Source organism: Tauraco erythrolophus, chromosome 15, assembly GCF_009769465.1.
Source record: "Tauraco erythrolophus isolate bTauEry1 chromosome 15, bTauEry1.pri, whole genome shotgun sequence".
NCBI lineage: Eukaryota > Metazoa > Chordata > Aves > Musophagiformes > Musophagidae > Tauraco > Tauraco erythrolophus.
Genome location: NC_141479.1, coordinates 19,402,748 through 19,428,967, shown reverse-complemented (window position 1 = coordinate 19,428,967; position 26,220 = coordinate 19,402,748). Strand labels below are relative to the sequence as shown.

Below are 26,220 nucleotides of genomic sequence, written 5' to 3'. Positions count from 1 at the left end.
CCCATTTTGTTCCAAAGGAATGTGTTTAGTACTTAAGGAAGAATGACAGAATTGAGCAAGCTGATAAACCAAGCAACTGGAAATACGTAAGGAAGGAAACAGAGTAAAATACAGTGAATAACAAAGGATTTTGCTAGAAAGGGCATGTTCTTAGAAGACATCTTAACAATTAAGCTAACCTTCAATAAAAACCATTCTTATTGCACACCAAACAAGAAAAAATACAAGGTGCAACATCTATGACTTCTTGACATGAATCACCAATAAGAAAAAGTGTAACACTGGCAGAAAAGCAACAGCAAACTTAAGATATCAAGAAACCCCAAAAGTCCAAAGAGCCATGAAGGGGATCAAGCACCAGTATTTAAAGGTCTTCAGTACACCATACAGTGCAGATCCTTATCCCAAAGCCTTCTTATCATGATTTTCAGACTTTTCTCCCCTTATTCCCACTCACCTTGTTTTGCTTTAGGAGGTACAGGCATATTAGTGAACTCATTCATTAAACGAACACTGAAACAGAATGGAAGGAACAACTAGACATGAGCAGCAAGTTCAGACTTAGGAGGATAAATAATAAAATTAGATCATCATTAACTGACTGCCAAAAAAAAAAATAGTGATGAATATCATAATGAAGTCTGAGTACAGTTCAGACATAAAAATTAATTTCATCATTGCTAATGAAACCCAAGTGTTAGGTTAGTTCTCGCAGCTCTCACGGTTCATTTTTGCATATCAAACACTAATTAAAACTGATATTCCTCAGGCAACTGGTCAAGCAATTGTAAAATAGCAAGTTCATTATAAAATCCACGTATCATAAAAAAACAAAAAAACTTTTGGATACTCATCGACTTTCAACAAATGCAGTAAACAATCATTTGTTAGATATTTCTGAATGAGCTTAGTCAGATCACAGATATTTTATTTTTTTTAACAAGCTACTTACAAACTGTCTATCATTGGTGTTGAGGTACACGGCCGCTGGGATTTTGAATATATTGGAATGGACTTCATTAAATGATACATTGGAGGGCAAGCGACCAAGGCTTGCAGGGTCTATGCAGTGGTATTAAGGAAATATTCAGAAAATGTAATCTGCATATTAACCAAATATTCAATCATATCTCAAATTAGAGGCAAACCAAAGATAACTCTTTATTATGTCGACCAATCCAATAACTAAATTGGAACAGATGGATGGACTTTTATCATGACATTAACTACTAACGTACAGAAGTTACACTAAAAGACCCTGGCATCTTCTAACATGCAGTGGTTTCACTGACATTTTAATGATGTTAAAATCATTAATTAAAAAGGGGAAGGAAACATTGAGTTTAGGAGCAGGAGAGGAAAAGAACTTTCATAGGAAAGACTTTAAAAAACTACCAATTTGAAAATTGGCAAGTGATAACCTGTAACACTTTTTCTGAAAGGAACGGAAGAAGCCAGACTTCAAATTTAAAGGTGATGACACCCCTATAAGCAAATCAACCCAACCCACTGCAAAGTGAAACATTCTGCAGCCTGAAAAAGGGTTTGGAGCAACCAGTAAAACTACAGTGTATGTTGGGAGAACACGCTTTTACAGAATCACAGAATGGTTTGGGTTGGAAGGAACCTCAAAGATCATCTAGTTCCAACCCCCCCTGCCATGGGCAGGGACGCCCTCCACTACACCAGGTGTAGTTTTTAAGACATCAAAATCTGTGCTACTTGATGAGAAGAGTGAACAGAGGAAATGTACTAAAAGACCGGAGGGGCAGGGAAATGACAAAAAAAGGCAGGGATCTCGACAGCTAGAGACATATTCACTTGATCTCTCCGGTGCGCAGAGACTGAGGAACAAATTCCCATGTAACATCTGAAGACTGAAAAAAATAGGAGCCAATACACACAATCAGCTGAGTTCGGAACTGGTTAGGTACGATAGAAGTTGAAGTTTAAAGCACAATCGCTGGTCTGGAAATAGGTTATTAGGTTCTGCAATGATCAGTCTTGAAACCAGTCTTAACATTTTTCAGCAGCAGTACTAGCAGTTAGAGTAAAAGCATCCTAATTGTCACCTGCAGTGAGCCATTGCTAACACAGGCAATACAGATATATTAATAAAAGAATTATTATTAATAAAACTATCATAATACAGCACTGAAGGAGGAAGATTTCTGTTACCCAAGGCAGAAGTTATTTTTGCAGGAGAATACAATTCTAAAACATTAAGAGCGAGCTAATTTAATCCCATTGTAAAAAGATAAACACTGCATTTACACAGATGATATGATGGCTCAACAGAAACCCAAAAGATCCACTTACCAAACTGCCAAAACAAAACCTACGAGTAAGAACCATTACTTCAAGCACAAAAGAGAAATAACCACTTAAGTTGATGAACAGTCATGAGTAAACGTAACTAGAGACTACAAGAAGGTTTTCAGCTGTGAGAAAGTTACAGTTCTGAAATATTTTGACAGAGGTAAGGGAGACAAATCGCAAACAGGACCGCGCCACAAACTGCAAGGGAACCCTGGACACAAAGTTCAACCATCCAAAATACCCATAGATTTCTAGATGCTACCCTGAAACATTGTAACCACGGGAGCAGGACATGGGAAGACAAACACTTTTTACAAAATACTTACCAAAATAATCCAGAACAACTTTGACAGATATAATATACAAATTTTAACTTAAGTGTACTAATTTTTTCCAACGTAAGGATACAGCATTGATGTAGCACCAGTTTCCTTTGTTGATCAGCCCTCGTGGTTGCAAAGACACTGGTTTATGTATTAGTCTTACATTTTCCAGTATTTCTGCAGAATGAGAAACAGTAAATCAAGCATCAACGAAATGCACATGCTAGCCAGGAAAACAAGTATCTATTGATGCATTACAAAATAATTTAAATCCATTAACAAGATTCCTAGAAACTTCAGCAAATAAATTTTCACTCCACTTAAAAGACATCTCGTATTTCAAGTCAGACCTATTTCTTCAACCGAAGACATTCCGGAATTTGGGTCAGGAAGAGCTGGTACAGAAATCATTGTCATTTCAAAACTGAGAATATCTATTTGGTTTTATTTCTGTTTTCCTACAATCAGATACTTTTATTTATATAGATACATAGGTATAATATCTCATTAGCTGTAATCTCTTGCCACTAATTTTACCAAGTATTTCCCAAATTCTTCTGCTTTGAAGAGAGATGAAGCTGATACAGCAGTCTCAGTTTAAAAGTTTCAACATATACTATAACAAAAATATCTTAGTGCAAACAGGACAGACAGATGTTAACATGGCCTTCTGAACAGTATTTTTATTTATTGGTTTAAGACTTCCAAAATCTACAAGATAATAGGCTTACATAATACGTTGTCTACTGTCTTCCTGCTTTCAAAAGCTTCAGCAACGGCCCAAGTTTAAAAATTAGAAACCACTGCACATAAATAAGTGTCCCAGTTAAGAAACTGAGAGCAACAGGGCGAGTTTTTCCAGGAAGTTTGACCTGTTATTTAGTCGCTTAAATAAAAACTGTTTAAGGAAAATATTTGAGTTGGTATATTTTAAATTGGCAAAATAAGGACAAGAGGTATACAAGACAGAATAAAAAATGCAAATAAACATAGGAATTGTCTACCAAGGGGGTTATTTATTTTTATAACAAATGTGAGGGCCTCTGAAGTCCTTATACACTCCACTGCATAAACTTAAAAGAGTTTGAGCTGTTCACTAGAACGACTATTTAAACAGATAAGATAACACAAGCGGAAAAGCAGAGGCACAAAGCCGTAACTAAGCAGAGGAAGTGGCAGAATTGCGAACAAAATCCATATCCTTCTACTTCCAAACTACCTCAACCTATAAAATCATACTTCCTGCTGATACCACCAGTTCTAACCAAATAAAAATATGCCAAAACCCAGAAAATTGTTAAATCAGTCTTCTATTACATAAAGAACCTGACACCTGAAAGAGCAGACAGCAAAAAGATGTAAAAGGGAAGACATTACCACCTAGCATAGATGCAGATGAAAATTCTTCTGAGTGCTGAAATATATTTATGAAATTATTAATGCTCAAAGTATTTCAGAATATAGTGTTAAAGCAGCAAAGTTTGAAACATGTTTTGAATACAATCTTCCTGTTAATGTAACAAAGTACTGTTGAAAATTAGGATAAAAATAATGGAAAGAGTATTTATTTTTAGTGTCTATCAATAACTTTTTATGTTAACTGTATTTTTCCCCGTTTTTGTCTCATACTAAACAAAAATATTATTAGGATCTTTAGCATCCTCTTGTGGTCATAAAACTGCTTTGTAAACAACGTCTAGAGCAATTACAGTGAGTTTTGTTTCTTTTAACATACAGAATTATTTTTGTGTCGAGCAGTTACATTTAATACCATTTTCATCTCACATCTAACGTTTACGTTAACAACTAAAAGAATTTTTACAAGAGTATCAGAAGAAAATTACACTTACAACCATGAGAAAACTTCCTTAAAATTTCAAAACCTGTTATAAAGCACGTGTCACTAACCAGAAAGAATTCACGTTCCCTTTGGTGGATACCGAACTGTGAAACGCGGCCTTGATTTGAAAACAAATCCAGAACAATATTACCATGTTTAGAAAGTTCTGATGGTAACCAGGAAACATTTTGCTACAGTTGATTCACTACGTGGTGTTACTACACATACTTGTCAAATTAGGAAAAAAAGAGTAACTCCCCAATCAATGACAGTCCAAAGTTTAATGAAAGAAATCATGGGGATATGGTCTCCACGCTGAAGTTAGCAATTAAACATTTAGCTTGAGCCCATTATTTGGCAAACATTACGTATGTCACTCAGATCTTTTTTGTTGCTGTAGTCTGATACTACAACAGGCTACATTTCTGAAGTTATTTAAAAAAACCCAAATTTTGCACGCCTCCATTCCGCAACTACTTGCTCTAGTGCTCACCTTGCTTAATCAATAAAATTTTTTGTTATAAATTAAACTCGGTAATTCTTGTCTTGTCCACTAGTCTTGGGAGAGCAGCGCATCACCATCTTTATGAATATTTTACGTATTTGGCATTACATCCATGATAACTTCAACAATCTCATCTGAGGCAAAGTAAATCCAAATTTTCCATGTTTGCTGCAAGAGCATGGTTTTCAAATCTTACTTGTTTTCACTGCTGCACTGTTACACCTTCCTTGAAAAGCAATGCCCAAAGACTGGCATTTTTATCAAGTCCTCAACAGAATTACAGTTATCTTCTATCTTTTCCATGTAAATTAGTATTACCACACACTGGGAAAAAATAAGGACACTTATCAAACTCCCTAGAACTTCCAGATCCTTTTATTTTCTAATACTATTACCAATCCTTTGTTCTTCATACTGTATACTTGCATTTGATTCCTGTTCTGCTGTATCCTTCCATACTTGCATTTACTGGATTCCCCTCTTCCTAATTTAAAATCATTCCAGATTTAGTCAGATCTTAAATGTTCCTGTTCTTCATCTGAAATTCTGCCTGCTGCAAACAAATTTTACGTGCACTGTTAATTCCATCACCCACAATGAAAACACTGCAAGAAAACATGATTCAGAAAATCTTTTTAGATCCTCCCATTGAAATTTTTCCTAAAGTTATCAAAAACAGTTAAAAGTACTCAGAGAACAGCTAGTTTTCCAATCACTTATTTCCCCAGCTTACTTAGAACATATATAAGGCATTATTAACTATCATCAGGTGATGCAGAGGGTAGTAACTGAAACATAGCAAGTGAAGTCTGAGAAAGAGTCGTATTTTTTTACAAATATGGACCATTTATAACCTTACTATCCCTTAGATATCAAAATGTTTGTCCCAGCATCTAAATTAGGCTAAGGTATATAATTTGTACAGTTGCCCCTTTCTAAATATGCAATATATTTGTACTTCTCCACTATTCTGATGTTATCTGCCTGGAGTTTTGCCAAGTAAACATCAACGATTCAGAGTTTGCTTTGGAAGTCCCTTTAACTTCTTGACTAGTGTTGTCAGTAAAGCTTCTCACCACACCCCTTATCCACTAGCTAAAATTAACTATTTAGTATTTATTTTCTCATCAAGATTAACATGAAATTTGCTTGTCTGTTTTATTTATTTCCTAGTCTTGATCTTCATCTCCTCATCTTGTGTAACTTTTGTTCACATTTGAGGACTAAGAAACCACAGACCTTTGCTGGTTGGATCAAGTAACATCAAACTATTTTCAAAGTTCCTATGAACCATTAATAACTTGTAATATATAATATAAAATACACATATAATACATATAGTTTTGTAATAATCGGTGAAATTCAGGCATGAACTAGCACTTTGTCCCTGGAAAAGTAACTTATATTCTTGTGTCCTGAGCACTGTACAGAAGATCCTCAGAGCTCCAACATTAATTCAGAAGATTTGCTAATTTTGCTTGCTAAACTTGAGATACTTTAGGTCTAGATTTTACCAGTGTTTAGCACCCTATGGCACTTGTGTTCAAAAATTCATTCCCATTGGCATGAGTCGAAACTGGCAAATTCCCAACAAACCAAACAACAGCATCTCAACTCAGCCACACAGAAAATAAGCAACACCATCAGCAGCTACCTATGAAAAACACACCAGATTGCTAGATACCCTCATGTGTGACACGAACCAGGGCAGAAGATTTGAAATGAAATATGTATGGAATGGAAAAACTGTATGGAAATCCTAAGTTGAAACTCATTCAGCACATTTTTTAGTGTGAGTGTATGAACAAAGCACTAATGTACCTACTTGCCAAAAAGAACAGAGAACATTAAAAAAGACAAGACAATGAAGAAAGTCACCTCTTTCCACACAGCAAAGCACTGATTACACGGCATTCAGATCATCAAGTGAACATTTGATACCGAAACCAGTAGCATCTGAATTACCAGAATCGCAGCAATATAACTCCTGCCAAAATCAGCTGCAATGAGAAGAATTCCTTCTCACTGGAAAATGATCTATACTCAGATTATTCCTCTGCAAAAACAGCTAGCTACTAGTGAAGGTGCGGAAAAAAAAAAAACACCACATAAAAACTACATCACTATTTTAACACATTAAAGACAAAATAAAAAGCTCTGCTCCCACCTGGTGGCAAAAAATAGTACAGAAACAGTAAAGTCTAGAAAGTTAACTCAAAGCTGAAGCAGCTTGGACAAGACCAAAAAAAGTTTTTCCTCTATGCCAAGCAGTTCTAGCTTTGCAGCTGTCACAAAATAGTTTTAAGTCAGAATTCATTACCAAATGACAACTTAAGATTTTCAGAGCACAACATACTCCACGTGTACGGATGGGTTCACACAAACCGCAATCACTAACTTACACACTTTGTTTTAATAGTCAACTGCATTTTCGACATCTAAGTGAAAAATACACAGAAATATGAATTATTCTGACAGCTTTCCTCTCATCAATTTTAAGTAACGAAACTGTTACTTAAAGGAAGGGATGAGAGGCAGCATATACTTCTGGGTACTCTGAACAGTAATCTCCTGGTCAGCTTCTGGTTAGAGTAGAAAGCTTTAACTTGAAGCCGTCACACACAAAACGCCATTGTACTTGTAAATCAGTTGTAGCATAAGCAGCAGGGCTTCGCACAAGTCTTTTCACACACAGACTATTTCACAGATCTAAAATAACCACTTTTGTTCCAACACTCAGGAGTCAGTGACACAAAACACAACCAACTGGATATTTTTCTTCATGTTTTCTGATTGAATCTGCAAAAGCGATCTCATGCACATTCCAGCATTTCTCATTAGAGTCACAAATATGACAGGACCAAAAGCCAAAGCCTCTCCTGATGTACCCTCTGGACAGTTTCTTATGGTTATTCTTGAACAGGCAATAGCTGTTCTGAATTGTTTCTGAATAAAATAATATTGTTTATAATGCTTAAGAATAATTCTTCAAAATTTGAAAGACAGACCTCTCAAAGAGCAAATCAATAAATATAAAAACTATTTCCTGAATCAGAATTTCTGAAGCAGGACCTACTTAGATGTTACATTTTAGCTACTGTAAGTGTCCAGGAATTTCAGCTACTTTGGCATAAATACACTAATACTCTTCTCCTCTTGTAACAGAATGCGTTACAAGGTCATAAATACTGGATAATAGAACACACCATTTTCCTAACAACCATTTCCACGTTCTCCCTACTACAGCAGCACACAGCTGAATGCAAGCAGCCTATTTAAAAATCACAGATCACTTAAACATACTGTTTGACAAGTAGCAATAGTTTCACAGGATAATGACGTAGTAATGTCTCATTGGAATGTTTACTCAGGGAGATCCAAAACTAGTTTACTTAAATTACATCTTTCATAGCACTGTTTGAACAGTCATGTTATTAAGAACATTAACAGAGGAATTTTCTCTATCAATATTGCACGCTCCTGTTTACAAGCAGAGTTAATACCCTTCCAGTGTAACATCCACTCGTGTGTATTAACTATACCTGCAATCTTTATGGCTACAGGATCCTCTGAAACTGGAACAGGTCCCTCTTTGACTTCAACCTGTTTTTCAGGGACCAGAGTAGATGTGGCAGGAGGGGTATACTTAGTCTCAACATAGACCACAGATGTGGAAGCAGAGGGCTTGGAATTGTGAAAAAGACTAGCCCACGATTTTGCAGGCTGATTAACAGGGACTGATCCTGCAAGCGGGACTGTTGCCTCAGTAGTAGGTGAAGCTTCCTCAGGCTTAGCTTGGTCTGAGTCAGTGCTTTCCACAGTGTGCAACTCTACCCCATTGGCAGCTGTGTCCTCCCCAGAGGATTCAAGTGTTTGTCCATTAGTAACACCAAGATTTTCAGTAGTATCAGTACCAGCATAAGACTGTACAACAGCTGTCCTTAACGGGCTATCTCTGCCAGTCTCTGAGGGGATGCAAAACTGTTCAGAATTAGTAACACGGCATACCTCAGGCTGCCCTGCAGTCCTGCTATTTTCTAGTGCGCTAGAAACAGAATCATCAGAGACAGCTTCATTAATGAAGTCCACAGAATTGTCCGGGCTGTTGCAAGTCCTTGGTGTGGCCAGGGAGGGTATGTCTGCCGCCAGCTCCGCATCCTCCGTGCTTATACTGTTTAGTCCCGACGAACTTGCATGGCCATTTACAAGAGCCTCTGCTGGAGCGATGCCATCGCTAACATCTTCCAAGTAACTGTAGTATCCAGGCGGTCTTTTTTTCTTCTTTTTACGCTCCCTTTGTCCAAGGCCTCCAGACAAGCCGTCGTTTTCAGCGTTGGAACCGCTGTCCAAAGCGAGGGTTGGATCACTGAACTGGCAGTCAATGGAGTTGTAGTTGGTTTCACTGAGACTATTAGGGGTTTTCTGCGCAGGTGCACAACTGAGAATGAATTCTGGAGCCTGAGGATTCAGAGTACTGGAAATACTGTAGTCGGTGTTATTTAGTACAGACGACTGCGTCTCAATAACTTCATTAACACCAAATTCAATTCTCTGATACTCTTCCCCTAGACAAGAGAAAAGCAAAACAGAGTTAGTAAATGACATCTAATCAAAAAGCTACAAAAAAAAAAAATCATATTCTCATACAACTCAGGAAAACAAACAACATTCTCTCAAACTAAAATAATTCTTATTCTCTATGTCAATCCTGAAGACCATTTCAAAACATCACTTTCTTAAAGACAACAGGGTGTGATTCAGGTTTTCTTAAATGTTTTGAGTATGTAATTTTCCAAATTACTGCACATAACACCTATTAAATTCACCTATTAAAAAAAACTATTAAAGTCCAAAGACTTTAGCAATATTCTGCATTAAGTTAATTACTGGATAATTACATACAAAATATGGTGCAATATTTAGCTCCACACTTCTAAAGCCAGTCTTCTCCATTGACAATTACAAAATCCAAGCCTTTAGCTGTTTAACACTTCAAAATAATTTCCACATGTGGAGTTTGGTTTTTGGTGGGTTGGGTTGGTTTGTTCTTTGCTGGTGTGTAAAGATTTATCATAATCATTGACAACTGAAAAATATTTTAATTAATTATATGGGAATGCTGCAATTACAACTTTTTAAACTCTAGGCTCGTCAATAACTTATTTAATTTTATGACAGTTGAATTTTTTACTATATGAGAATATGATGCACATGACTATGACTTTATGACAGAAAATACAATCGATATGTCTCGACACAAGTCAGTGTTCAACTTGTACATACAAGCAAAAATACTGAAAAATTTGTGAACAGGGTTGGGTTTGGGTTTTCTTTGGGTTTGTTTTGGTGAGTTTTTTTTGTTTTTATTTATTTATCCTGGAACTTTGACATGCTCTTTAAAGAAACACTAAAAAATATTCTCATGGCAGGCTGCACCGTCACTGAAAATATTTTGTGATAAAGTCCTGCAATTTCATGGAACTTAATCAGTTTTATAACAGATGCATGCTAACTAGTAACACTGAATACTTCAGTCAACTATTTCCGTAATTGTCAAATAAAGAGGTAAAATTAATGAAATAATCTCAGGAATGTTAAAGCTAAAGGTAAGCTCATATTTTAGTACTTAAAAGTTTTGCAGGTCTTTCTAAGATACGAACGTTACTGTTTCAAAGACATTAATTCTAATATTTTCTGTTTCCTCAAAGATGGGGGTCAAAAAAATCCCACAATTCAAATTTTTAAAGACTCTTACTAGAGAACCAAACAACACTAGATACTATTTCCAAAGTATACATCACTAAACTTTTGACCATTTTGTGCAATTTACATTATGTATGACACATCAACAGATGCACGTTTGTAAGTCTACTACAGACACTCACTAAAAATGAGTGGTTTTTTAAAACACAACAAAAAGCAAGCAACAGTTCCTATAGGAAAAAAAGTTATTCATACACCTAAGGAAATAATCCTAAGGGAGGACAGTCTTGTGGAGAATATTTTCATATGTAACTGCCAACATAACTGTTCTGAAACTCTCCAAATACTTTCTAGAAAAGTCTGCTGACAAAATTTTTAACTTTTAATAAAAAAAGTGACAGAAACAAGATCTACAAGATATGTTTGGGTTTTTTTTTAATATCAAATGAAGAGTAACAAAACATTCAATGTGTGTTGAGGTCTGACTTACACATGCAATACTAAAATATTATGAATTAATGAACAAAAATCAGTCAAGTAACATATGTTTTACATGGTTTGTAGCTCACACAAAATTTTGGAATATAACTTCATGCCAAATCACATTAAAAATGTAGATACTGATGTTAATTGCTCTTCTCTTAATGCTCTGATTTATTAATCTAACTAAATGAGAAGTAAACACATCTGACCTATACATTTCAATCTTGCTGCCAGTCAGACTAAAGGAAACTTAAAAAAAAACAAAAAACAAAAAAAACCCCACCACCACCAAAACTCTCCATACACATCTGATTTCTGTAAATCATGTTAACAAGAGCATGTATTACAAGTTTTCTTCACTCCTCCCCTATGCCCATGAGAAAGCATTTTATAACACCTTGCCTATCAATCCACCGTTCACCAAGTACTTCTGCAATCACCAACGAGCTATCACCAACCAGAAAAGAGGGCTTACTTTTCTTATTAAAAAATCAGCAGCCTAGAGGCAGGGAGATGGAAAGCTGCTGGCTGACACCCTCTGAAGAGGGAAGGGCTGGGAGATCTCAGGCATCACCTAACTGTCAGCAGCAACACTAACCAGCTACCAGTGCTGTGCACTGGATGACCTGTCAGGACACACACAGCTGGAAACCAGCCATGGCTGCAATGCAGGACACGGGGTTTGAAGGGATACGGGACTCAAATCCACAACAGAATTATTCTTCATCAGTTCATCTGCTTATGGAGCAACTTGTTAGCTCAAGCATGAACCAAGAGCTAGTTCTTTACCCTTTGTTACAACAGTAAAAAGCACAAGCAACAACTGGCAACATCTAATATTCCTCCAACCATGATAAGAATGAATTATTTCAAATCCGTATCAATTCAAAATAATCTGGGACTTCTGCTTCTTTTCCAAAATCTCAGTTTTTAAAAAAAAAATTGCTTTGAAACAAAGAAGGTGGTTTGCCTTTGCTGGCAAATTAAGTCTACCACAGCCAGAAGTGTCCTGCTCCTCCGCACTCCAGCACTTGCATTACTGAAAGCCAATCCAGAAAAAAAAATAATCCAAGTGAGTATTTTTTTTTCTGTTTTCGTGAACTTACCAGCTTAGTCTACACTAGACAATCGTAAGAGCTAACTCAGGGCAGTGGGGAGTAGAAAACAGAACACATCCCTCATAACTATGGCACAATGGTAATTTAGCTGAGAGTGCAACATGAACACTGTAGGCTAAAATTTTGTCAAGAGCATAACTGATATTCTAGCATTTAACATACAAATTAGAAAGTTACAGCTGAGGAATTAAACTTTACACCTTACAGTAGGATTAGAATAATAAATAGCAGTAGCTACTGTATACATAGTCTTTGAGATGACTGGCAGAAGCTCATTTGCCATAAGATCGTGTTGAGTTCCTTGGAAATAAACGAGAGGTAATTTTTTCTATTTGTTTTGAGTTTTCACTTTGCTTCTGGGCATCTGTTTCAGTCTAGATCACAGTGCTATTTCTGAATGGACTAAGCAGATATATCTGTCAGGACAAACATGACAACACATATTGAAACAAGTATCAACAGATGCTCCAAGGAGCAAGTCTATGTACAACAAAAGCTGTGAATACATAGTACTAATTAGTCTGAACAGAGTTCTGCATGTCAGAGCTTCAGCGCAATTTGATTACTCCCAGTATGAACAGCTCTTTAATTCCATAATAATATTAAATACTGAAGATAATTATAGGAAAAAAAAATCAGACTACAGGACAGGGGGGTGACAACATGGTCAGTGTGTGTCATCTCATTGTAATTATAAATATTCTGCACAAGTGTAGCATTTCGTTTTAGTTTCCGCAGCTTCTTCTGCAGCCATCACAGTGATAATACGATAATAGGCATGCACAGTACAGTGCAAGCTTGTTATAGACATTTTCAGGCAAAACCTAATGTGCTGTCATTACCTAATCTCAGGGCTGGGAGGGTTTCTCTCAGGGTCTAGGAATGATCTGAAAAACATTTGTACAAACCAACTTTCTGCATGGCTTGTGAACATTAAAATCTCAGTCTTAAAGAACAGAACTTAAATTCATAGTTAGACAAAGCAATATATGACTGTCATCAACCACAGACAATTTGTACCGTATGGTGCTTTGAAGGAACATTTCAAACTCCTACTAAAAGATACTCAGGGTCCTAAAACTGGCCTTGGACTAAATAAAGCTCCTGACTTTTCAGAAATATTGCACATCTGCTTTCAAATGGGACGACTTCTCCTTCTTTCTGACTAGCTATCTTATTTACCTTTAAATGGAAGGCCAAAGTCACTAAGTATAATGATCAGCTGTTCTTAAACATTAATATCATAGAATGGTTTGGGTTGGAAGGGACCTCAAAGATCATCTAGTTCCAACCTCCCTGCCATGGGCAGGGAAACCCTCCACTACACTTGGGTCCTCTTAAGTACTTTTGAGAAATGGCCAGTCAGACACTTGCATTATTTTGAAGGAGATCTGGATGTCATTCATATCATTCTCATTTAGACCTGAGTAAGTCTCAGCTTCCTTGCTCTCCCCTGGTTCAGGGAAAAAAACAAACACTAATTTACCTTCATGGCAACTCCTACTGAACTGTCAACTTTATGTAACTATGCAGTAAGGCCAGGTTGTAAGGTGTGTGTGTTGAGACAGAGTAGACGTGTGACTATTACAGCTTTAAAACAGGAACTCTGTAATGCATTTTTACATCAAGAGTCATACTTTCACCAAAAGAAAAAAAAAAAAATTCCAGAAGAATAGCTGAGCCAGACAGAAACAAGCCAAAGGGAACACTGAACAGAGTACTGCTTGCAGGTTTTAAATGCCAGAAAATACTCATGCTGTGGCTCGTACAGGAAGGCCAGCTGAACACCACACGAGTCACTTATTTCTTCAGTACAAGGTCTCTAGCAAAATTCAGCCCCCCAGATTTTTACAGCTACATCATACAATATTTCAGCAAGATGTTAAGATTGTGTGGCAGCACAACCAAGGAGGAGTAAGCATGTCCACCCTAATTAGTTGAAGTTCAATGCAGTAACTTCAAATACTCTCATGGATGTCATTCAATAAAGGTGTTTAAAAAACCAGCCTGCCAAAAATATACATATATACCTGTGGAGTAAGTATCTGAAGATTAAATTTAAAGAGAGGTTGTAGTAAATCTAAGGAGTGTCACAACCTTTAAGTTTAAAAAAAAAAAAATAATGTTGTTTTCTTACCATTGTGAAACTTACCTGTGGACTTAATACCACATGAAACTGTTTCATTGTATGGGGGGAGCTGTGCAAAAAAGAAATGAAACTTATTTAAAGACAAGGCATCTCTATTAACATTTGATATCACTTTCATTTGAAACATCATTATTAAGGTTTGATTTTCCAACAGTATGTCTTGAACTCCTTCTATATTTAACAAATCCCACACTGTAAGTTCAAGAGTTCTTGCAGATTACCACAATTACTGAAAGATAAAGATTATCGTGGTTACACACCATAGGCTCATCAGCTTCTCAAGCAATTTACCTCACAGCATCAGGATCTTCCTTCATAAACAGTAACTCACCACAATTTTTAAATGAGGAATGTATCTTTTTTTAGACAAAAACTGAAGATAGACCAAATTATCTGTGAAAGGATGAAACAAAGTTTTGCACACCTACACCTTTTGACTCTCAACCTGGTTCAGCTATAGCGTTGCCCTTGAAATGTTTCAGCTAAGGTGTATTCTTAACCATATTTAACAAAAACTTCTTTACCATCAGCCTAAGCATAATATAACGACAGGATATAGTTTCTATCTGGATTGTAAATATGTCCAGTATAAAACACTGGCATCATTTTATGTACTCAGAGGTTGATAGAACCCTCTGCTATTGGGCAACCACAAATGGGCCATTTCTAAACCCCCCTTGCCTGCCCCCAAACTACCCCCAGCAGCTGAAAGCCTTCTCCTGTGCCTGTATGAACTGGTAGCCACTGCAGTCCAACAGCTGCCTGGAGAACAGCTGAACTGTTTCTGCAGGGGGAGATAAAACTTTGAGAGTATAGTGCAGTTTTATAACGCTGTTGTAATTATAATGGTGTACAAATATCAAAGACTTCTCCATTGAAGCCTTCAGTTCTCTAAAACTACAGACACATATCGCTTGCTTAAAGCACTGTAGACAACAATGCATCAGAAGTGGCAAGAAAAATACTCCTAAAAATGCCATTATAAAAAAGTGCACAAAAAGAACACATACTGTAAATGCATTTATAAACCATAATACATCTGAATACATCAACTTTCCAGGTCAAAAATGAGACTCAACGGGTCACAAAGATGCTCTGAGCTGTTAAGAACATATCCATATTAATACTGAACACAGATTCAATATAATTTTACATTAGAGCTAGAAAAGTTACTCTAAAAGTCTACAGTAAACAGTGTAGGATAAAACTTGTAATTCTTGTTTTTCTCCCATTCAAAGGGCTTCAGAAAATACAAAGTAAAAAAAAGAAAATAATAAAAAGATAAAGTAGTCCACCTATTGGTTCCCTACATATCTGGTCAATCGACAGCACCTTTGTGAAGTAGATATTTTTGAGTTGGCCTGTTTCATACACCAGTGTCATCTGAATCTGCTCAGTCAACAGGTATCTGATAGAACACGTATTAAAAATGTCACGTAAAAAGAGACATTCTGGACCACTTTTACCTTTAACTAGTCCCTTCCCTCAGTCCACAGGTAAGGGACTTCAGAAGGACACCTGCATCAACGGATCCTGGGACTCCCAGAATTGGTACCACTCCCAACAGAATGTATGCCAAACACCACTGCAGTATTATAATCTCAGTCTTGTCCTTCTTGAATTTCATCCTATTTTTTCAGACCACTTTTCTCAGAAACATCTCCACAGTGTAAAACTAATAAGCATAATTTTTATTTCATCATCCAGATAATTAAAACATTGAAGTGAACCAGATCAAGGACAAACTTAGGGAACATTGTTCAACACGGGGTTTTTTTTTTATTTTGATAGCTAACTAGTAAGTAGTACACTTCAGACAGCTCCAAAATGAAGTAAGACTGGTTCGAATGCTACAGGCTCATGTTTCCCCAACTTACTTTACAAGAATATCTTTATAGAAATCAAGATATGACAATTTTCATCTTCCCCAATGTAAGCATTAGAACAACTGATGTAGGACACTTAAGGTGACACTACATAGGATGCAAATGTCACACTGCTACTACTGTATTTACTGGTGGGAAGCAGCAATAGAGACAGAAGAAACACGTATTACCTGAAGATCTATTCTGCATTACTTCCCACCTACCAGAGAAGATCCAAAGATCCAAAGGCAAGTAGAAGATATCTTTTCCTTCCTAAACTTCCCCTACTCTCTGCTCCACCCCATGCCCTTCTTGTACTTTTATTGTTTAGCAGTATATCTTACTAATCAGACTTGGAAAATTAAGCTACAGGAAACTAAGTTGCATTAACAATGGTTGTCAGATTTGTAAAATGTGACAAAAGGATTTCCCCAGGTTGAAGTGTTCATTTCCTTTATGTTGGGGGGGAGAGGACTGAAGCATGATTGAAATGTTTGAATGGAAATTTCTGGAGGAAAAACATGGAAATTGACCTAGAGAAAAATTATTTTCCAAGTCTGGAGATTAAGACAAAGGCATAATACTTTTTCCTACAAACTGTTTCCATTCTGTGGTTCTCACTGCCTCTGTAACTAGTTCATTATTGAATGATTTCTCAACGTTGCACACAGTCTTCCTCATGGGCACAGCTTTGATGGTCAGCAGTGCCTTACTTGTCAGAAAACAGTAAGGATCCTTGTGCCGCAAAAGCTCACAAGATTTAAAAGCCCACCTTACTTAAAACAAAGAGCACTGCTGAAAGTTTTCTCTATATCTCCCTCTAAAAAAATAAAAAATAAATCAAAGCTAAGGTAATAAGAGCCAGATAACTCACTTTTAACATCCTATCACTACAATGTCAGCTACTGCAGCTCGGAAAGATGATAAGCAGAATGTGGAATAATTAATTTCTTATTTCTAAAAATTGACTTAACATCCACATACATGGAAAGAAGGCTCCTGTTCAGTATCTTCAGTTTGTAAATTAGCAAGCTAAGAGAATGATAAAAAAATCATTGTATTGTTATATTTCAAATTTACACAAAAAGATAGAGCTTTAAGATGTTATTTCTAAAAGAAGTTTAAAGTAGACCTTACCTCAACAGAGCATCGTGGAGTCACGAAGAACTGATTAAATTCATCAGGGCTGAACTCCCCAAAAATATACTAAAAATAAAAGAGAAGGATCTTTTTTAAAGAAGCATTCATATTCAACACAATTATCACCCTAATTCATTCCCACTTCTTTAGCAAAGTACTTTAGGCTCTAAAACAATGCATTTTCCTTCAAATTTCCACTAGAGGTAATCACAGCACAAATTGTAGCCCTTCCCATGACCAGTTTTAAACCACTATGTAGGGTGGGAAGTTGCACCAGTTCATGTAAGCCCTAGATACAAGCTGGTTTACCTTCTAAAACAACACAGATACCTACCCTTCACACCAGAAAAAACAAGAATTACTTTTCCAGAGTTCCGCTAAACTAATGAGTTACACAAAACTAATGGTACTACTACCTGAGCGCACAAGCACAAGAACTGAAACTGCTTATGTATAGAAAAATAAACAAGATCTAAGTATCATTGATATATCAATCTCACAGGAATTCTGTAACCCCTGTGCCTGAAACTCTGCATAACAAACCTAAGATGAAATGTCTTTTCCCAACGTTATATTCCCGCATCCTTTAAATATTTCTACAGAAAAGAATAAGCACCTAACAAGACCACCAAAAAAACACACTAAAATGAGAGCTTGTATTTAGTTTACAGAAAATTAAACATTCCCAATAAAAAGACTTGACATGTTGGTATTTCATAGCATCTGGAAGTTTCTATAAACTTCCACCAGCAGCTGTAATTAGCTGAACAGCATCTGAACATTCAGGACAGCAGAGAGAAACTGGGACAGAAAGAAGCTGAACAAGGAGTTGAATAAACTGACAAAACAGACAAAAGGATTGGAAAATACCACTACCAACACATTCTTGGCATGTGGAAGGATATTCACATTAACAGTCACTAGTCACAAACATGATGGCTACGGGTAAAAGCAGGTCAGTTTGGACCAGTATCTTACACTCTGATGGTCATTTAAGAGAAAAGCTGGGCAGACATCAGCTTTTCCTCCGTGTCAAGTCTTGCTCAAAGTCAATCCTTAGCTCGGCTGTAACAAGATACTACTAACTAGGCTGGGAGTTGAACCATAGAAAAAAGTTTATGAAATTCGAAAAATCATCTGTAGTGAAGTGTAGGCTGTTGCCACAAACTGTAGATAGAGTAATTCAATCACAGTTATTATTTTTAGACTTTAGGTGGTTTATTCCAACAAAACTCATGTACTTGCTGTTTGCATGACTCATAGCCATCTACATTCATAAATTTCAAAGCTTAAGTTTAAGCTAAATTCCACAGCAATTACAAAATGTTATTTTCTTACACAAAAAGTGATTTATACACATATCACTTACGCCTGGAGTTTACCATTTTAATACCCTTCAGTGTTTTTAAACAAACACTAATATAATCTGCTTGAATTGACAAACAATTCTAACAGTCAAAACAAACCAGAACATCTGTGATACAAACGTCTGAAGCACAGTGAAACAGTTAATGCTTTAAATAACTTTCACATAAACAACTGCCTACTACCAGCTGTGACAGTACAACACCTGAACAGAACAGGATCCCTACAATGTACTGGAGTAAACGGCTTCACAGCTCTTGGCACAGGCCTTCAACTTGGCTTATGCTCTCAATATAACCAAGTCATTTTTATTCAGTAACATACCAGCTAGAATTTATCATATTCCAAAAACATGCCTAAGAAAAACACTTGCTGAATCATAACTAAACTGGTTTTATAAGATATTTTGATACATTCATGCAACAAAACAATAATCTCAACTATAGACGAAAAGTTGTATAAATCCAATCCTTGCTCCTCCATATAACAACACAGAATCACAGAATGGTTTGGGCTGGAAGAGACCTTAAAGATCATCCAGTTCCAACCCCCCTGCTGTGGGCAGGGACACCTTCCCCTACACCAGGTTGCTCAAAGCCTCATCCGACCTGGCCTTGAACACTTCCAGGGATGGGGCAGCCACAACTCCTCTGGACAACCTGTTCCAGTGCCTCAGCACTGAGATACCACATCACTTTAGGAGTATAATAAACTCTACAAACACAGATGCAGATGCAGAGGAGGGGCAAGCTACTGCAATGTAAGCAACTTCACACACAGTGCTAGCTCCCTGCCTGCTGTCGTCCATCCGTCCCACATCCCCATGAATCAGTGTGCCTGGCACTATACGAACCATCTCTGTGTAAGAACATACTTGATTTTAGCTGTGAAACAACTTTCAAAAAGACATCACTGTAGTACTTAATCTGAACCATTAACTCAAATTTAAAAGGTTTTTCTGCAACTGAAATGCCTAAGTAGTAAGCATTTTCACCCAAGAGAAAACTGGGATTTTAAAAAAACAATACACTTTTGCAAGAAATAATCTCATCAGTATGAGCTTTTGGGGACCTAGCTTATACACTCGAAATTATTCTACATAATTTCAAAAGCCTCAAAGTTAGGGTTTTTTTCCAAACTGACAAATGAAATCAAATACTTGGAACAGTGAAACAGAAATTTAATGAAATTATTTACACAACTGCTACACAAGCTGCTCACAATCAGCATTAATTTACTCCAGACTCTGTAAGTAACATTTAAAACACAGTGGAGATACACTAGCACACGTTAAAACTTCGCCAAAGTCGTTTCAGACTATTTCCATTCCAATTTTAATATTTTCAGGCGTGCATTTGCGTAAGAACCAGACATACCCATCAGGACTACCTCAAATTGATCCCTTCAAATGCCAAACTCAAATTTTCCCTGCACTGTGTCAATCTCTAAACTTGTATGCACATCACAGTACTCCAAGGTCCCAGTTATGAATAACAGACTGGGACTTCACCATACAACCTCTGAAGAAGCTCTTCACAAACAGTGAAGAGCTGTTTGTCATGTCGACCATCACCGTACTGACCATCACTGCAGACGTTAGCAAAATCCATGCTTGTTATCATCAATAATATACAAAGTATGTGTGGCAATGTACAAACCCAAAATGTTAGAAAAATACTACCACTGAAAAGCTGAAGCTTAATTAGAGCTCTAAAAAAAAAAAAACAAAAACACCACACACCACAAAAAAAACCCACAAAAATGTTTTAAGCAAAACAAATCAAGCTTTAAAAATACTGTTTAGCATTCAATTACATATTTCAAAAATTAATTTTTCTGTATATCCTCAGTCAAAAAGCATCCGCTTGAAATGCATGCCAAATAGCAGTCAATGGTTTAAGTGGTAACTCACAAGGTAGAGCAGTAATGATGCTTAGAAGAGAGAGGCCAATCTTACACCAACACTGGATTTGGAAGAAAAACTCAAAAGAGGATACTGAGGGGAAGTTTTGAAAATTTCTGATGGTAATAGTATCCCTAGACTTACTTTTAAAGACACATAATCCCTTAGAGGATACATAAGAGAGGCTTAATTCAGTGTCAAATCTGATCTCCCTCTGCTTCTCAAACCATCTCTGCAACCTACATAGAAGTTTTCCGTTCTGGCTCCTGGAAAAGAATCCTCTCTCACTTTTCTGGAAGCAGGTATTTCACACTGCGCTTCTCCCGCTACTCCCCAGATTATTTAACTCCACAGAGCAACCCCTAACCTTGCATTAAGTGTTTGTAAGGATCCCTTAAGACACCTCAGTCTAGTGAGCTTGATTTCTGCCACAGATTAAGAGCAATGTCAAAACAGTATGACATGAATTTCAATGATCTTCCACTTGCAGCCGTATTAGAAAACCAGATGGAAAATAAAAGTCTCCTCTGAGGGGGAGGCAGAGGCATGGGGTTGTGGAGGGGACAAGGCTTTGTGGAATTCTGGAGACAAAGAAAGAAAAAAAAAAAACACACCACACAAAACACACCAAAACAAAAAACACCCAAACTCTAACTCTACTATCTTCCCACCTTCTCATCAGTGTTTCCAAACGTCTCCTTTGGAATGGAAAAACAAAACAGTAAACCCAAAACATATTAATGGATCTATTTCATTTTGTAATTCACAACTGTAACCCAATTTGACCATTTACCAGAGATGTACAATGTTATTAAACATATTAAAATTAACATGATTTTAACCAATGTGAGTAAACATACACCAACACAATGAAATGCCTTTCTTACACTGCATGATCAGAAATTGATGGGGATCATCTATTATCTTCCATATTGAGGTTTAACAACCAATCACTTTGAAAATAGAATTATTCACAAGGGTTGGCTTCCACCTTTTTTAAATGCTAGTTTCAAGATAGACAAGTTCTGAACTTCTGGGTGTTTTCAAAGATGCTCACATCTGTGAGACCAAGGATGAAAATAAAAGCAAACAATGTTCGAATAAATGAGATAGCATTAGGTGGGATGGTACACAACATACACAAAATCTCTTCTTTCAGATACTGATACTAACTAGCACATAAATAAAAAAAAAATCAATATAAAATTAAATATACTTTGTGCAATTCTAAAATGGTATCTCTTTGTGCAATTCTAAAATGGTATCTCTTTTCACATGAAGCTGCTGGTGGCATGGGTGCTCCAATTTTTAATAAAACTTTCTTACATTACCAGTAATTCGGATTTAACTTACGTGTCTTATTTCCACATATCAAGACTTTGCAATTGAAACCTGGGGACTGAATTCAAAACAGTCTCATACAGCTTTGGAGAGTACCAAAAAAAAAAAAGGTACAACTAAATTCTTGAAAATAAGTTTGAGAACCAGATCCAACTGTAATACAACTGTAGTTCTGAACTCCTTCCAATGTGACTGGAGAGAGGACATCAGAAGACCTGTATCTTTGCCTTCTTCTTGAAGAACTCAAAATTGTGAGACTAAAATACTATACAAAAGCTCTCCAGATGAGAATTTTTTTTTAAAGTATATCACATTTGCAATATATTTTTTCCTATAATACAAGTTAAGAACAGTGACTGAACGAGACTGTGGAAGCTGGTTCAGTGGAAAGGACTTTCAGCCTGAGTTTCCAGAACTCACTAGTGTGCTGCTGTCACCAATGTTAGTGTTCAATCTGACATGCTGTAAGGGATCACATTTCCCTGTGTCGAGTATCTGCCTCCTAATCTTAATTCTTTTTAAAACAATTACTCATGTTACATACCTCTCTTAGAGCAACATCCCAAACCCTCCTCATTGTCAGTGTTTCCAGTCACAACAGAACCGGAATCCGTTTCCAAGTTAATCTCTCTAACATGATGACAATAGCATAACATACGCCTGACTCCAGCAAATTCTACACCACTTTGAATAAAACATTTCATCAATGACATCACCTTTACAGTTTCGAGATACTAACTGCATCTAGATTATAACAAATTATGTAAAACAAATTAACCAAATAAATCCACACAAGAAAATTTTTTCTATCACAGGGGAATGAAAGTAACAATACTTTTATATTTGTACAATAACTCTTGATTACCATAACTGACCAAGTGACATCTCAGCTATGCAGACACAGGAAGCAGCAACAGAACTAATTCCAAGCAGCAGGGGAAAAAAGTTCTCTGAAGAGCCCAAAGGATTAAAATGCCTGACCTGCAAGGTCTCATGATGTCAACCGTTTTTTGCTGTGCTTTCCTTAACCATTTAAAAAACGAATGCCGATGTTACCCCACTGCTTGTAATGAAATCGCCACTGGTATTCCAGCCTAGCAACACGAATGCGCTCCTGGAGGAATACAAGGAGGAGGAGTACGTGTTCCACAGCTGCTTGTCCTAGAAAAATGGGTAGAAATAGCACTGCTGATGCATCATCATCTTGGCATCACCTGTGCTGCAAGACAGCCAGGAAACTGAGGTGTCAACTTCTGCTTTCAAGAAGCATTAACGTGGCTTTCATGTAATAACCAACAGCTTCAGATCTTCCAGTCAAATGAGTTTAAGCTGCAAATACTCCCACTTCAACCGCTCTTCCACAGATGAGTTAAAAACACAGCTTTTACTTGATGGTGGCACGGAATAATTCACCTGCTCTAAGCAGAAGGCCTAACAAGTCAGAACTAGCTCACAAATAAATGGAAATGATTTATGGGTTTGTGTGTACCGTAAGCCACACAACCTCGCTCATCGAGCTACTTCTACAGAGCGTACTTATTCTCGGAGCTGTCAGGATAGGCTGGAGTAGAGAACAAAACTGAACCATTCCCACAAGTCTGTGTTCTGGCGAGGAAAAACGGCACATGCATCTCACTGCACTTGGGTTTTATTAGCAGAGAAAATGCTCTTGCATTAGTCATCCCAGCAGCAAACAAGGTATTTTTCCCTCACTCTATTTCTCTTTCATTTTGTCAGGGTTTGTCAATTTTTTTTCTGGAAAGTGTAAGGAAAGACTACCTTCCCTCAGGTTCTCCTTCCTTTTGAGCTGAAATCCATCAAGTCTTGGAACACAGATGATACCTAATTTGATACAAGGTTTTCTAACTTCCAAATCCCAAGAAATTTATTGGTAAACTGCTTATAAAAACACAGGCAAAATTATGAGACTGAAAAACAGGTTGTTTTGGTTTTGCTGTGGGTTTGTTGGGTTTTTTTAGATTCTAAATTTGCAAGCGACAAGCCAAAACCAAACGCTATGAAGACCACTGGGCAAGTATCTACAGCCTAAATAGTAGTATTTTAGTCAAGTCCATTTCTGAAAAAAATCCTACGCTGATCTATCCTCTTCATGGAAAAATAAAGTCCATTTTTATAAATAAAAACATATGGAAATGAAGCTGTACTTTAAGGCGGAGTGGTTGCGTATTAAAGCTTTTAACAGTTGACAATGCAACGAATCACAAGCAAACCCTTAGTACAGCTTACAGTCTTTTATCACTAGCGTGCAGCTTAAAACTAGAACATTAACAAATCTACACAGTGCCTGGAGAAAGATCAGAGCTAGGTAAATGTAGGTCACCTAAGCCCATGAGTCAGTGCAACTCTGCCTGCCTACCATTTAAGCAATCAAAGGCTCAAAAATACAGTGCATGACTGTACCTTCCTTTTTTGTTCCCCTCCCAATTCAGAGTTTCTTCAATGTTATTACAGAATTCTTACAGCTGAAGAAAGTTAGGCTTTTCCATACATTTTACACGAATTAATCTGAGGGGAATTTAGACCATTAGGAAAAAAGAGAATGATCGTTCTCCAAAGGTCATTTTCTCATCAGAGGAAAAACCAGATGAGTGGCTCGTATGAAAGCCTAAGTGGGTGAAATTTCGGTTGCGGCCATAGCATTACTGGAAGGGCAGGTTTAACAAACAAATGGCCCCTACAGCCTGACACTATCATGGTGTTCAGTTCATCATGAAGATTGTAATCCAAATATTCACAAAAGCAGAGCAGGTTGTGCTCTTTCATTATGATGTTACATAATTGGCAAAGACTAATATTTCAAATAAGAGCAACAAACCAAACAATAACCATACAAAAAACTGCCAAAACACCAGCCAATTTCCTACACTCAAAAAATTCTGTTTATGTACTCTCTTCATTCTATTGCCAAAAGTGATATGCTTGTTGGCATTTTTCTATTTTAAACAAACAGCAGCTGCCACAAAGTGCAACCAGCCCAAGGAAGCTGTCTATAAAGTGCTGACTGTAGTTAGTAGAGGCGGGGAAGGGAATAGAAGAATAAAAAAATAACTCATCATCTTACACAGACACCACTGCATTTACGACTGAGGCACATACCTTCCTCAACTACAGAAATATTCTCTTATCTTCTGGTCTCCAAACCAGGATTGCCTCAGGAAAAAGCCCACTTCTGCCATTTCACATTTAAAGCTTTCCCCAATTGATATTTCATTTCTACTCCACAAAACTAAAAAAGAGCATGCCCAAAAACTGCCACAAATTTATTTCGTACACAATAATAGTATAAGGAGGGCAATGCAGCTGTATCACCTACATGTGATCATAAAGCAATGGCCCAGTGACAGAAGGACTGTATCTACATTTTATATACCTTTTAATTTGCAGCCTTATGAGAGAGCATCAGGCACTCTTGCTAAGCAGACATCTTCCTTGCATCTTCCACTGGAACTCAAGGTAAGAACGTAAGGACACACATTATACAAACAGGAGCTGCAGTGACGAGCAGTCATTTTGGGACTGGAGCAGGAACACCTGGGAAGTACGTTCCAGACAGCAACCAAGAGGGAAGGTAACTGAATTGTCCGAGCTGATTGCATCAAATCTTAGCTCTCTGGAGAGCAAAAGATGGAATTTCTGACACCTTTACACCAGCAGCTCCACCAACACAAGCCCACAGAACATCTGCCAGTGATTCAGAGAAGTAACATTTTCCAATCTATTTTCTTGCAATGTTAAATCAAAATAAAAGCCAAACAAAAATACTTTCTTATTACATTCTGCCAGCAGGCAGTCCTTGCAAATAGCCAAAGAAAAACAAATACTTCTAAAATGGGTAGATAGGTCCTCCCTCAGTTTTGAATTCAAGAACAGTGGTCGGTAAAACACCTATTGCTAAGCCTCTATCTTCACACCTCCAAAGAGTCTGAAAACACCAGCTTCCAGCTGGTTGCTCATAATTGAACAAACACATTTAGTTCAAGCTCTGCTTGCATGGAACTAGTTACTGAGTCTAATGTGCAAATTATAAACTCTTCCTATGATGAAGAACAAAAATAATTAAGACCTGAATTATTCTGATTTACTATAGCATGATAAGCACTGAAGAGAGAGAAGCTGGAACACGAAGTTACTCAAGAACGCAGCCA

General features: G+C 37.0%; 1 protein-coding gene across 1 annotated transcript in view; it reads right to left on the bottom strand.

Annotated features, from left to right (window-relative positions):
- The window catches only part of USP10 (ubiquitin specific peptidase 10), a 55,066-nt gene that overhangs the window by 16,909 nt on the left and 11,937 nt on the right, over window positions 1–26,220 (bottom strand). Inside the window, exons 2-7 of the mRNA XM_086620986.1 lie at window positions 17,443–17,511; window positions 14,444–14,489; window positions 8,530–9,552; window positions 2,728–2,819; window positions 953–1,062; window positions 458–513 (exon numbers count right to left, since the gene is read on the bottom strand). Of these exons, the coding sequence (XP_086477112.1) occupies window positions 458–513; window positions 953–1,062; window positions 2,728–2,819; window positions 8,530–9,552; window positions 14,444–14,489; window positions 17,443–17,511 (1,396 nt within the window). The remainder of the gene's footprint in view (window positions 1–457; window positions 514–952; window positions 1,063–2,727; window positions 2,820–8,529; window positions 9,553–14,443; window positions 14,490–17,442; window positions 17,512–26,220) is intronic.